General features: G+C 37.9%; 1 protein-coding gene across 2 annotated transcripts in view; it reads left to right on the top strand.

Moving 5' to 3' along the window:
* Positions 1-11,402, top strand: part of TET2 (tet methylcytosine dioxygenase 2) — a 133,103-nt gene extending 121,701 nt beyond the window's left edge. For both annotated transcript variants that reach the window (XM_003829967.4, XM_034958966.3), the window contains 3 exons: positions 1,206-1,343; positions 4,185-4,539; positions 6,661-11,402. In XM_003829967.4, coding sequence (XP_003830015.2) covers positions 1,206-1,343; positions 4,185-4,539; positions 6,661-8,132 — 1,965 coding nt within the window. In that variant the 3' untranslated portion in view covers positions 8,133-11,402. The remainder of the gene's footprint in view (positions 1-1,205; positions 1,344-4,184; positions 4,540-6,660) is intronic.
* The last annotated feature ends 1,903 nt before the right edge of the window (positions 11,403-13,305 follow it).

A 13,305-nucleotide genomic window follows, 5' to 3' on the forward strand; every position in this document is an offset into this window, starting at 1 on the left:
GAGAGATACACTGTGTTAATGGATCAAAAGACTAAATATTATTAAGATGTCAGTTCTCCCCAAACTAATCAATATGTTCAATACATGATGTTTCAAAACCTCAGCAGGTTTTTTGAAAGAATTGGACAAGATGGCTGTAAAATATATATACTTGGAAATGCAAAGGACTTGGAATAGTCAAATAATATTTTAAAAGAAGAGCAGAATTTGAGACTATATATTGCATGGTTTTCAGATTTACTGAAATCTATACTTGCTGCTGTCTGTCAAGACAGTTTGATATTGCCCAGGCGCAGTGGCTCACGCCTGTAATTCCAGCACTTTCGGAGGCCGAGGTGGGTGGATCACTTGAGGCCAGGAGTTTTGAGACCAGCCTGGCCAACATGGCAAAACTCTATCTCTAATAAAAATACAAAAACTTAGCGGGGCATGGTGGCGTGTGCTTATAGTCCCAGCTGCTTGGGAGGTTGAGGCCTGAGAATCGCTTGATTCCGGGAGGCAGAGGTTGCAGTGAGCCCAGATCGTGCCACTGCACTCCAGCCTGGGTGACAGAGCGAGACTCTGTCTCAATAAATAAATAAAATTTTTAAAAAGTTTGATATTGACATACCTACATACACACCATTATACACAAGTGGATCAGAATAGAGAATCCTTAAGTAGACCCAACATATATAATATGGTCAATTGATTTTTAACAAAGATGATTCAATTGGGAAGGGATAACCATTTTATCCAGTAGTATCTGAACAGTTGGAAAGCCATAAGGGAAAAAAGGTAATCTTGACCCTTAATTTCACACCATTTATAAAAATTAACTCCAAATAAATCCATTTATATGAAATTCTAGAAAATGAAAATCTGTAGTGATAGATTAGTAGTTGTCTGAGAACAAAGCAGGAAGCATGAATTATACAGGGGCATGAGGAAATTTTTAAGAGTAATGAATATGTACTTTATTTTGGTTGTGACAAATATATATCAAAACTCAAATAGCATACTTTATGGCCTCAATAACACTATAAAATAAAAATGTTACCATGTCAAGATATTTGCTCTATTTTGTGTCATTCCATTTTGTTTCTGGATATATATTTAAGTTCAAAACATTTTTTTAAAGTTCTAAATGGTCTAAATACTAGTGAGTTTTCGGTGTAAGAGTAAAACTAACTACTTTCCTATTCACACACACTTTTATTTTTCAGATTGAATATGAACACAGAGCACCAGAGTGCCGTCTGGGTCTGAAGGAAGGCCGTCCATTCTCAGGGGTCACTGCATGTTTGGACTTCTGTGCTCATGCCCACAGAGACTTGCACAACATGCAGAATGGCAGCACATTGGTAAGTTGGGCTGAGGACAGCTTAGCAGCTGTTGAGTCTGTTCTAACACTGCTAATAAAGACATACGCAAGACTGGGTAATTTAAAAAGGAAAGAGATTTAATTGACTCACAGTTCCACATGGCTGTGGAGGCCTCACAATCATAGCTGAAGGCAAATGAGGAGCAAAGTCACATCTTACATGGCGGCAGGCAAGAGAACATGTGCAGGGGAACTCCCCTTTATAAAATCATCAGATCTCATGAGACTTACTCTCCCGAGAACAGCATGGGAAAGATCCGCCCCCATGATTCAATTACCTCCCACTGGGTCCTTCCCAAAGCACATGGGAATTTTGGGAGCTACAATTCAAGATGAGATTTAGGTAGGGACACAGCCAGACCATATCAGCAGCATCTCATGTTGAGGAGCAGAACACTGGAATTTAGTAGCATTTGGTTAGAGTAATATGTTGTCTGCAGGTTTCACTGGACAGCAATATTTTCATGAATGAATTCCTGTTGCAAAGTGACCTGCTTTGGCATAACTAGCACTCTCGTGATAGGTTGGCACATTAGTTTCCTGTCAATTGTGTTGACAAGCACATGAGAATCATGGAAATCCTTGGTGTTAATCTAAACCAGTGACTATGCATTGCCAGTTACAGTTAACTTCCAGGAAAATCTCAAAATTCAGTGCCAGTTACCTGGTAGATTGTAATCAGTTAAGCAAAAAGCCATATACAAGCCATTCACCTTACAGAGAGAGAAGCATATTCACCTTACAGAGAGAGAAGCATAAATGAGAAACACATCATCATTGGTCACAGTAACTGTGGTAACCTATTGTAAAAGATTCACAGTGCAAAAGAGCCTGACTACATATTACAGTGGGTAAAATGGATCGGTCTTGTAATTGGAGGCAGTGGTGAGGGGAAAATAGATACATGTTATATATATATATATATATATATATATATATATATATATATATATATATTCTATACCAACAAAGGGTTCAGGGTATAATTTTGCATGTAAAGGGATGACCCAGAGTAGAGATAAAGAACAAAATATTCTGTTGAAAAAACTATGAATCAATCAACCTAATGAATTATCAACATGGATGTAGGTGTAGTTGAAGAAGATGGTCAGTGAGAATATGGAAATAGATATCAGGAATTAAAGTCATATTCTAGGGCAGAAAAGCATTCATGGAGGTATTAGATGATAGCTGAAGTAATTTGAAGAAGCTGGTGTGAAGTTTTTGTTGAGAAGCAGAGAAGGTATTAATTTAATGGTCTAGATCAGAGATTGGAAAACTCTTCTCTATAAAGGGCAAGATGGTAAATATTTTAGGGACTGCAGGCCACATAGGATTTCTGTCACATTGCTTGGTGGGGGTTTTTTTGTTTGTTTATTTTGTTTTTTAAAAACTCCTTGAAAATGTAAAAACCATTCTTAGTTTACTGGCCATACAAACACAAGCTGTGAGGCACATTAGCCATAGGTTCTGGTTTCCTAACTTCTGATCCAGAAGAACAAACACAAGGCCTACCAACCACCCCAACATCTAAAATCATCACTAATCATGTACTCAGCACCTGCTCATTATTAGGAGGCTACGCTAGTTTCTGAAAAGCAGAAGTAGTAAATGATAACTGGGGCTATAGTGCATCCTAATATAACCATGTTTCATTCCAGCAAGGTGACAGAGAGTAAGATGATGAGAAGGATGTTTAGAATCAAGAAGAATTTGCCTCTGATAGAGCATGGGTTCTGTGAAGTAAAATGGAAAGGAGCACTAGATAAGAACTGAATAGGGTTAAATATGTATGGGAAAAGTAACAAGGTGCTCAGAGACATGAATTTGAAGACTTCTGTGCAGGAAGTGACAGGCTCATTAATACCATCTCATGTTAAAGTTATTTCTAAAGTCAGTCCATTGTGATCACATTTCTCTCAAGAATATCTTCTAATTTTATTTTAGATCACATTAGATCACATTGTCTCCATTGATCAAAAACACTAAGTACTAAAAAGTTAGTATTTAAAAACCACAAATAATCTTTTACCAAAGCTAGTGTAATTGTGGTAACTAAAGCAAAAAGTACCATTTAATTATCAAGGCAACAGAGGTAGCTTTCCTCCCTCCACCCCTTACCCTTTTCAGAGTACCCACTTATATGGTCATATTTCAGAAAAGAAATGAAGAAAAGAGAAAGTTAGGTTTGACAGAGTACAAAGGAGGAGAGACAAGAGAGTGAAAATAGTATTAAGTTGCATATTACCTATATCAGCCAAATCTTTACATTTTCATGTTTTATATTTTTACTTCAGTTATCTTATGGAAATTTCTTAAACAGAGAGAGTTAGCGTCAGGTATGTGAAAAGACATGAAATTTGTGTTCAGAAGTATGAGATGAGGCAAATGTGATACTACCAAAAACAGAGGAAGTCATTTCGTAGAAAAAACTTTTAGCCTGTTTTTGAAGAGGCTTCACATCTAGCACATCTATTTTTGAAGTGTGAAAAGCAAGAGAGTGCTTCATTTTGGGGGAGTGTTGCTTCTTCCCATAGACAGAAACATATGTGAAGAACAAGGGTCACCACAGCTAACTGTTCCTGATAGACTCAGAGAAAGGGTGGGTGGGCAATGTCAATTTGTCTTATCTCCCTGTACCATTTTGATGCTATTTTCATTAATAACAGGTAGGATGGTTTTATGGTAATATATATGTCACTGATCTGGATCAACTAGGCCACCAACACAAATCTGAATACTGAGAGGAGAAAGATACACACACACACACATTTTCTTTGGGACCTGTAGTTGAGGCTGTAATGTCTTACTTCCCTACCAGGTATGCACTCTCACTAGAGAAGACAATCGAGAATTTGGAGGAAAACCTGAGGATGAGCAGCTTCACGTTCTGCCTTTATACAAAGTCTCTGACGTGGATGAGTTTGGGAGTGTGGAAGCTCAGGAGGAGAAAAAACGGAGTGGTGCCATTCAGGTACTGAGTTCTTTTCGGCGAAAAGTCAGGATGTTAGCAGAGCCAGTCAAGACTTGCCGACAAAGGAAACTAGAAGCCAAGAAAGCTGCAGCTGAAAAGCTTTCCTCCCTGGAGAACAGCTCAAATAAAAATGAAAAGGAAAAGTCAGCCCCATCACGTACAAAACAAACTGAAAATGCAAGCCAGGCTAAACAGTTGGCAGGTAAATTTAATGTAAAGCATTTGTAGATAAATGTGTTGTGTGGTATATTAAAAATGAAAATTATTTTGGTTTTGCCCCCATCAACTTGTAAGTTCTGGGGTACACATGCAGGATGTGCAGGTTTGTTATACAGGTAAACATGTGCCATGGTGATTTGCTGCACAGATCAACCCATTACCTAGGTATTAAGCCCAGCATCTTCCTGATGCACCCCTACCAATAGGCCCCAGTGTGTGTTGTCCCCACTCCCCCACCATGTGTCCATGTGCTCTTATTGTAAAATGAACATTGTTAATTTTGGAAAGTTATATCAATTATGGTCTTAGTTCTGTGCCAGAGTCTTCTCTAAAGTAGCAAGGGCCAGGCTTTGTTCTCAGAGATGGTAATGAGATATTGCACCATCAACATGGAAAACATGGAAAAGTCTGGATTTTATTCTATAATAAACAGCAACTTTTTTTAACAGGTAAGTGATACGATGAAATTCATTGTAATTTGGCAGTAGGCCAAATTAGTAGAGGAGCTAATAGTTTGGAGATAAACACAGTAAACCAGAACTGAGGTAACAAGACCTTGAATTTTGTTGGTTAGTAGCAAAGATATAGCAAAATGATGCAAATGAGCTCTTCCAAAATGGGAAAAAGAAAATACATTGGTGACAAAACACTGGAATGAAAGAGAAGAAAAGTTTAAAGATGACCCCAAAGTTTTAAACCTAAACTTAACCTACTGTTTTAGGTTTCTAAAACAGTACTATTTATTGAAATAAGTTTGAAAATATGATTGAGAGAGAGAGGGGAGAATGAAACATTTTTCCTTAGACATGTTGAGTCTGTGGTTTAGGAGGGGTTCTACATGTAGATTATCCTACAAAACTTTTACCCATCAAAATAGATTACAGCTGTAGTAATAACAATAGAACATTATTCATGAATACTAAGTTATTGTCTTTCCATAGCCTCCTGCTTTATGTCTGCAGTTTGTAAAAAGAAAAAAAATCCAAAATTTGGGATGGTATTGGCCTGGCCATTAACAAAAGCAAACCAGTTTGCTTAAAACTAGCCATCTTTGCTGCTTCATGAAGTCAAATTTCTCTACTGATTCATTTCCAAGCTCAGAGGAACTAAGTTAAATAATTTAGAATATGCTAAAGATGCTTGATAAGTGTTTATTGATTGGTTGACTTACACTAAGTAAATACTGTTCACTTAGGTTAGCTGTGAAATATAATCAGATAGAACCTTGTCTCTGCTCCCTTTTAACTGGCTTCTGCAGGTAATAATCCCTTCTGTTCTCAGAACTGCCATTGCAGTTTCATCTATTTGTTCTTAACTCATATGACTTTTTAAAGTGAGGTCAAAACAGAAGTATGACTTTTAAAAGTTTCATTTACAAAGCTGAAAGTTTCTTTAAAGTGTTATCGACAACTGTGTTAATTTCCTTTCTGGAAAGCCTGCTCATAAAGTAGCACTTGTTGATTATATAAGATGCTTTTTGTGTTTAAATACGTGTCATTCTTTTTTTCACAACATTCCCGAATCTTACATAATAAATCTTATTTTAATTATTTAGCAAATTCCATTGCATGCCAGGCAATGAAGAAGTAAAGTAAAATAAAACATTTTCCTTCCCATTTAGGAATTTACTTACCAGTGGGGGTGAAGCGAGGGCTAAAAACATAACTATAATACATTGTGAGTATTGCTTTATCAGATCTATCTTTGCAGTTGAGTATTACAAAAGCACTAGAAGATGAGGTCACAGTGGTCCCTTGAGGAAGGGATGACTACACCAAGGAAGGATAGGGAGAGAGGGAGGAAAAAGGAGGCACTTCAAGCAGAGGCATGTTCAGAAGTTCCAAAGAACATTTTGCTCTCAATGGAATGGCTTTGGATGTTTATTACATTTTTTTTTCACTAAGTTTTGTATTTCTAATGCCTTAGACAAAAAATTGTGCTGGACAATGATCAGAACCCTGACTTTGCTCTTATCTTTGCTTAATGGGTGTTGTATATTCCTAGTGGAGTTTCTTACCTACATTTAAGTATCCTCACTAGCCTTCATAAAATAATCATCAACATCAAAGATACCTGTTTCTGTTCTCTCTTACCCTGTCCACAGAACTTTTGCGACTTTCAGGACCAGTCATGCAGCAGTCCCAGCAGCCCCAGCCTCTACAGAAGCAGCCACCACAGCCCCAGCAGCAGCAGAGACCCCAGCAGCAGCAGCCACATCACCCTCAGACAGAGTCTGTCAACTCTTATTCTGCTTCTGGATCCACCAATCCATACATGAGACGGCCCAATCCAGTTAGTCCTTATCCAAACTCTTCACACACTTCAGATATCTATGGAAGCACCAGCCCTATGAACTTCTATTCCACCTCATCTCAAGCTGCAGGTTCATATTTGAATTCTTCTAATCCCATGAACCCTTACTCTGGGCTTTTGAATCAGAATACCCAATATCCATCATATCAATGCAATGGAAACCTATCAGTGGACAACTGCTCCCCATATCTGGGTTCCTATTCTCCCCAGTCTCAGCCGATGGATCTGTATAGGTATCCAAGCCAAGACCCTCTGTCTAAGCTCAGTCTACCACCCATCCATACACTTTACCAGCCAAGGTTTGGAAATAGCCAGAGTTTTACATCTAAATACTTAGGTTATGGAAACCAAAATATGCAGGGAGATGGTTTCAGCAGTTGTACCATTAGACCAAATGTACATCATGTAGGGAAATTGCCTCCTTATCCCCCTCATGAGATGGATGGCCACTTCATGGGAGCCACCTCTAGATTACCACCCAATCTGAGCAATCCAAACATGGACTATAAAAATGGTGAACATCATTCACCTTCTCACATAATCCATAACTACAGTGCAGCTCCGGGCATGTTCAACAGCTCTCTTCATGCCCTGCATCTCCAAAACAAGGAGAATGACATGCTTTCCCACACAGCTAATGGGTTATCAAAGATGCTTCCAGCTCTTAACCATGATAGAACTGCTTGTGTCCAAGGAGGCTTACACAAATTAAGTGATGCTAATGGTCAGGAAAAGCAGCCATTGGCACCAGTCCAGGGTGTGGCTTCTAGTGCAGAGGACAACGATGAGGTCTGGTCAGACAGCGAGCAGAGCTTTCTGGATCCTGACATTGGGGGAGTGGCCGTGGCTCCAACTCATGGGTCAATTCTCATTGAGTGTGCAAAGCGTGAGCTGCATGCCACAACCCCTTTAAAGAATCCCAATAGGAATCACCCCACCAGGATCTCCCTCGTCTTTTACCAGCATAAGAGCATGAATGAGCCAAAACATGGCTTGGCTCTTTGGGAAGCCAAAATGGCTGAAAAAGCCCGTGAGAAAGAGGAAGAGTGTGAAAAGTATGGCCCAGACTATGTGCCTCAGAAATCCCATGGCAAAAAAGTGAAACGGGAGCCTGCTGAGCCACATGAAACTTCAGGGCCCACTTACCTGCGTTTCATCAAGTCTCTTGCCGAAAGGACCATGTCCGTGACCACAGACTCCACAGTAACTACATCTCCATATGCCTTCACTCGGGTCACAGGGCCTTACAACAGATATATATGATATCACCCCCTTTTGTTGGTTACCTCACTTGAAAAGACCACAACCAACCTGTCAGTAGTATAGTTCTCATGACGTGGGCAGTGGGGAAAGGTCACAGTATTCATGACAAATGTGGTGGGAAAAACCTCAGCTCACCAGCAACAAAAGAGGTTATCTTACCATAGCACTTAATTTTCACTGGCTCCCAAGTGGTCACAGATGGCATCTAGGAAAAGACCAAAGCATTCTATGCAAAAAGAAGGTGGGGAAGAAAGTGTTCCGCAATTTACATTTTTAAACACTGGTTCTATTATTGGACGAGATGATATGTAAATGTGATTCCCCCCCCCTTACAACTCTACACATCTGTGACCACTTTTAATAATATTAAGTTTGCATAGTCATGGAACACAAATCAAACAAGTACTGTAGTATTACAGTGACAGGAATCTTAAAATACCATCTGGTGCTGAATATATGATGTACTGAAATACTGGAATTATGGCTTTTTGAAATGCAGTTTTTACTGTAATCTTAATATTAACTTTTATTTATCAAAATAGCTACAGGAAACATGAATAGCAGGAAAACACTGAATTTGTTTGGATGTTCTAAGAAATGGTGCTAAGAAAATGGTGTCTTTAATAGTTAAAAATTTAATGCCTTTATATCATCAAGATGCTATCAGTGTACTCCAGTGCCCTTGAATAATAGGGGTACCTTTTCATTCAAGTTTTTATCATAATTACCTATTCTTACACAAGCTTAGTTTTTAAAATGTGGACATTTTAAAGGCCTCTGGATTTTGCTCATCCAGTGAAGTCCTTGTAGGACAATAAACGTATATATGTACATATATACACAAACATGTATATGTGCACACACATGTATATGTATAAATATTTTAAATGGTGTTTTAGAAGCACTTTGTCTACCTAAGCTTTGACAACTTGAACAATGCTAAGGTACTGAGATGTTTAAAAAACAAGTTTACTTTCATTTTAGAATGCAAAGTTGATTTTTTTAAGGAAACAAAGAAAGCTTTTAAAATATTTTTGCTTTTAGCCATGCATCTGCTGATGAGCAATTGTGTCCATTTTTAACACAGCCAGTTAAATCCACCATGGGGCTTACTGGATTCAAGGGAATACGTTAGTCCACAAAACATGTTTTCTGGTGCTCATCTCACATGCTATACTGTAAAACAGTTTTATACAAAATTGTATGACAAGTTCATTGCTCAAAAATGTACAGTTTTAAGAATTTTCTATTAACTGCAGGTAATAATTAGCTGCATGCTGCAGACTCAACAAAGCTAGTTCACTGAAGCCTATGCTATTTTATGGATCATATGCTCTTCAGAGAACTGAATGGCAGTCTGCCTTTGTGTTGATAATTATGTACATTGTGACGTTGTCATTTCTTAGCTTAAGTGTCCTCTTTAACAAGAGGATTGAGCAGACTGATGCCTGCATAAGATGAATAAACAGGGTTAGTTCCATGTGAATCTGTCAGTTAAAAAGAAACAAAAACAGGCAGCTGGTTTGCTGTGGTGGTTTTAAATCATTAATTTGTATAAAGAAGTGAAAGAGTTGTATAGTAAATTAAATTGTAAACAAAACTTTTTTAATGCAATGCTTTAGTATTTTAGTACTGTAAAAAAATTAAATATATACATATATATATATATGAGTTTGAAGCAGAATTCACATCATGATGGTGCTACTCAGCCTGCTACAAATATATCATAATGTGAGCTAAGAATTCATTAAATGTTTGAGTGATGTTCCTACTTGTCATATACCTCAACACTAGTTTGGCAATAGGATATTGAACTGAGAGTGAAAGCATTGTGTACCATCATTTTTTTCCAAGTCCTTTTTTTTATTGTTAAAAAAAAAAAGCATACCTTTTTTCAATACTTGATTTCTTAGCAAGTATAACTTGAACTTCAACCTTTTTGTTCTAAAAATTCAGGGATATTTCAGCTCATGTTCTCCCTATGCCAACATGTCACCTGTGTTTATGTAAAATTGTTGTAGGTTAATAAATATATTCTTTGTCAGGGATTTAACCCTTTTATTTTGAATCCCTTCTATTTTACTTGTACATGTACTGATGTAACTAAAACTAATTTTGTAAATCTGTTGGCTCTTTTTATTGTAAAGAAAAGCATTTTAAAAGTTTGAGGAATCTTTTGACTGTTTCAAGCAGGAAAAAAAAATTACATGAAAATAGAATGCACTGAGTTGATAAAGGGAAAAATTGTAAGGCAGGAGTTTGGCAAGTGGCTGTTGGCCAGAGACTTACTTTTAACTCTCTAAATGAAGTTTTTTTGATCCTGTAATCACTGAAGGTACATACTCCATGTGGACTTCCCTTAAACAGGCAAACACCTACAGCTATGGTGTGCAATAGATTGTACAATTACATTTATTTTGGCCTAAATACATTTTTGCTTACTAGTATTTAAAATAAATTCTTAATCAGAGGAGGCCTTTGGGTTTTATTGGTCAAATCTTTGTAAGCTGGCTTTTGTCTTTTTAAAAAATTTCTTGAATTTGTGGTTGTGTCCAATTTGCAAACATTTCCAAAAATGTTTGCTTTGCTTACAAACCACATGATTTTAATGTTTTTTGTATACCATAATATCTAGCCCCAAACATTTGATTACTACATGTGCATTGGTGATTTTGATCATCCATTCTTAATATTTGATTTCTGTGTCACCTACTGTCATTTGTTAAACTGCTGGCCAACAAGAACAGGAAGTATAGTTTGGGGGGTTGGGGAAAGGTTACATAAGGAAGAGAAGAAATTGAGTGGCATATTGTAAATATCAGATCTATAATTGTAAATATAAAACCTGCCTCAGAATGAATGGAAAGCAGATCTACAGTTTGCTAATATAGGAATATCAGGTTGACTATATAGCCATACTTGAAAATGCTTCTGAGTGGTGTCAACTTTACTTGAATGAATTTTTCATCTTGATTGACGCACAGTGATGTACAGTTCACTTCTGAAGCTAGTGGTTAACTTGTGTAGGAAACTTTTGCAGTTTGACACTAAGATAACTTCTGTGTGCATTTTTCTATGCTTTTTTAAAAACTAGTTTCATTTCATTTTCATGAGATGTTTGGTTTATAAGATCTGAGGATGGTTATAAATACTGTAAGTATTGTAATGTTATGAATGCAGGTTATTTGAAAGCTGTTTATTATTATATCATTCCTGATAATGCTATGTGAGTGTTTTTAATAAAATTTATATTTATTTAATGCACTCTAAGTGTTGTCTTCCTGAAGTTTTTTTGGTGCTTGAATGACTGCCCCCTCAATGAAGAAAAGGGAATAAAAAATAATTTTTAAAGACACTTTTAAGATAGTTAGTCTTATGTTAAACTATATCTAAGATAATACCCAAATAATTAAGGCCGAAGTATTTCTCTGGTTAAATGGTGTAGATATTCACTCACTTTTCCTTCCAACTAACTTGTTAGTGTATTCACTTTGCATGTGTAGACAGTGTAAATCAGATAGAGAATAAAGCACCTCTAATCTTAGATTGCCCCCTCCAGTGTTTTGTGAAGGGTTTCAGTGGTATAGCAGGTGCACTAAGGTTGAATTCATATTGCTTAGAACTAAGGCCAACTCTGTTTTCAGACTTTCACCTTCCACTTCTTGCCTACTCTTTTTAAGGGAAGATACTTCTTCCTGTACATCAGAAAGGCAGGGTGGTAGGCTGGAGGAATGGGGAGAGGAGGCCTGGAAGGTATCAGACAAATATACTTGTCCTCATCTAGTCCCACATGGCTTCAAGGAGCTTGAGGCTAAATCATCCTCATCTCTACCCATTCTCTGCCATGTGAATCATCCCATACATAATATCAGTGCACTCCAGCTGAAACACTTCCTAGAACCACAAGATGCTAAACAATAGTTGTGGGAATCTTCCAGCCCTCCATTCCTTCCCAAATTGTCAGAGAAATCATTTTCATCATGCATGAAGTAAAGGAATTCCCTTTCTCACATTTCTCGCTGTTCAGCCTGGGCCAAATCTGATTCAAATAGTGCAACCCAGGAAATGACTACCATTTAGTAACCTCTGAGCTTATTGACTGGGAGATTCCTTCAGGACTCTGCAAGCCAGGATATTAAGAGAAGCCACAACAACACTGTTAAAACACAATGATCTAATGACTTGGCTTTTGTTTTAATTTCAACCCTCTGAGCACATTGTCAACCCTCATTTCACCATCCATCATCTGGCTGAACCTTGGGAACCTCCCACTCCACATTTGCAAGTCTCCACTGCCCAGGGCAGGGAGAATTTTAGACTCCACAAGCTCAAAAGCCTTTCCTGCTAGAGCCCCATTCTGCTAGGATCTCTACTAGTGGAGGCTGGTGATGCTAGCACACCATAAATGAACGTGTGGGAAGGCCTGCTGATTCTGAGCCTGCAGGTGGACTTGAACAGGGGAAACAGCTGGAAATGACAGATGAGCCAGCATTCACAAAGCTTTATTGGCCCCTTGCCTCTCCTGGAAAGACATAACAAGGTCAAACCTTTTCTTGTAGGCACACACAGCTGCCCTGTCACACAGTACCACCCGTTTCTTCCTCACTTTTTTTCAGTTGGTTTATCATAAAAATCCTTCCACTATGGGTAATTCTAGCTTATCTTTGAGTCCTGCCTGATTCCACTGCCCAGCTCTCATCAGCTGTGTAAGAGCCAGACTTAGTGAGGAAAGTCATTTTTCAACAAGGCACCACCTAATCCGTAGAGTGTGGAGAATTTTAGATTGATTTTGTTGGTTTAAAGGCCATCTGGAGGCGAGTATCAAAAAAAGAAAAAAGGGTGTGGGGAAGCATCTTTTCTTCCCTTAATTGATTTGAGGGAAGTGCTTGTTTCATGAAGACACTTGTTTATTAACTTCAATCACCCAACTTATCCGTAAGGAGTCAGGGACTTTATCTGCCCCACCCCCATTGCCCCCCTCCCCCAATACACTCAAAGTTGTTGAAAGGATGAAAAAGTGTTCACAAAAGATGCTTAGAATTAACTCATTTAGGTTATTTTGGTTTTACTAGGAGAATTGTTTCAAAGAACGAAGATGCTTTTGTTCCCATATATTAGAGGCTACCTGCCTAAATTCTCCTCTCTAACCAGGTAGTTTCTCACAAACTTCCTT

Source organism: Pan paniscus, chromosome 3 (genome assembly GCF_029289425.2).
Source record: "Pan paniscus chromosome 3, NHGRI_mPanPan1-v2.0_pri, whole genome shotgun sequence".
In the NCBI taxonomy this organism is placed as follows: Eukaryota; Metazoa; Chordata; class Mammalia; order Primates; family Hominidae; genus Pan; species Pan paniscus.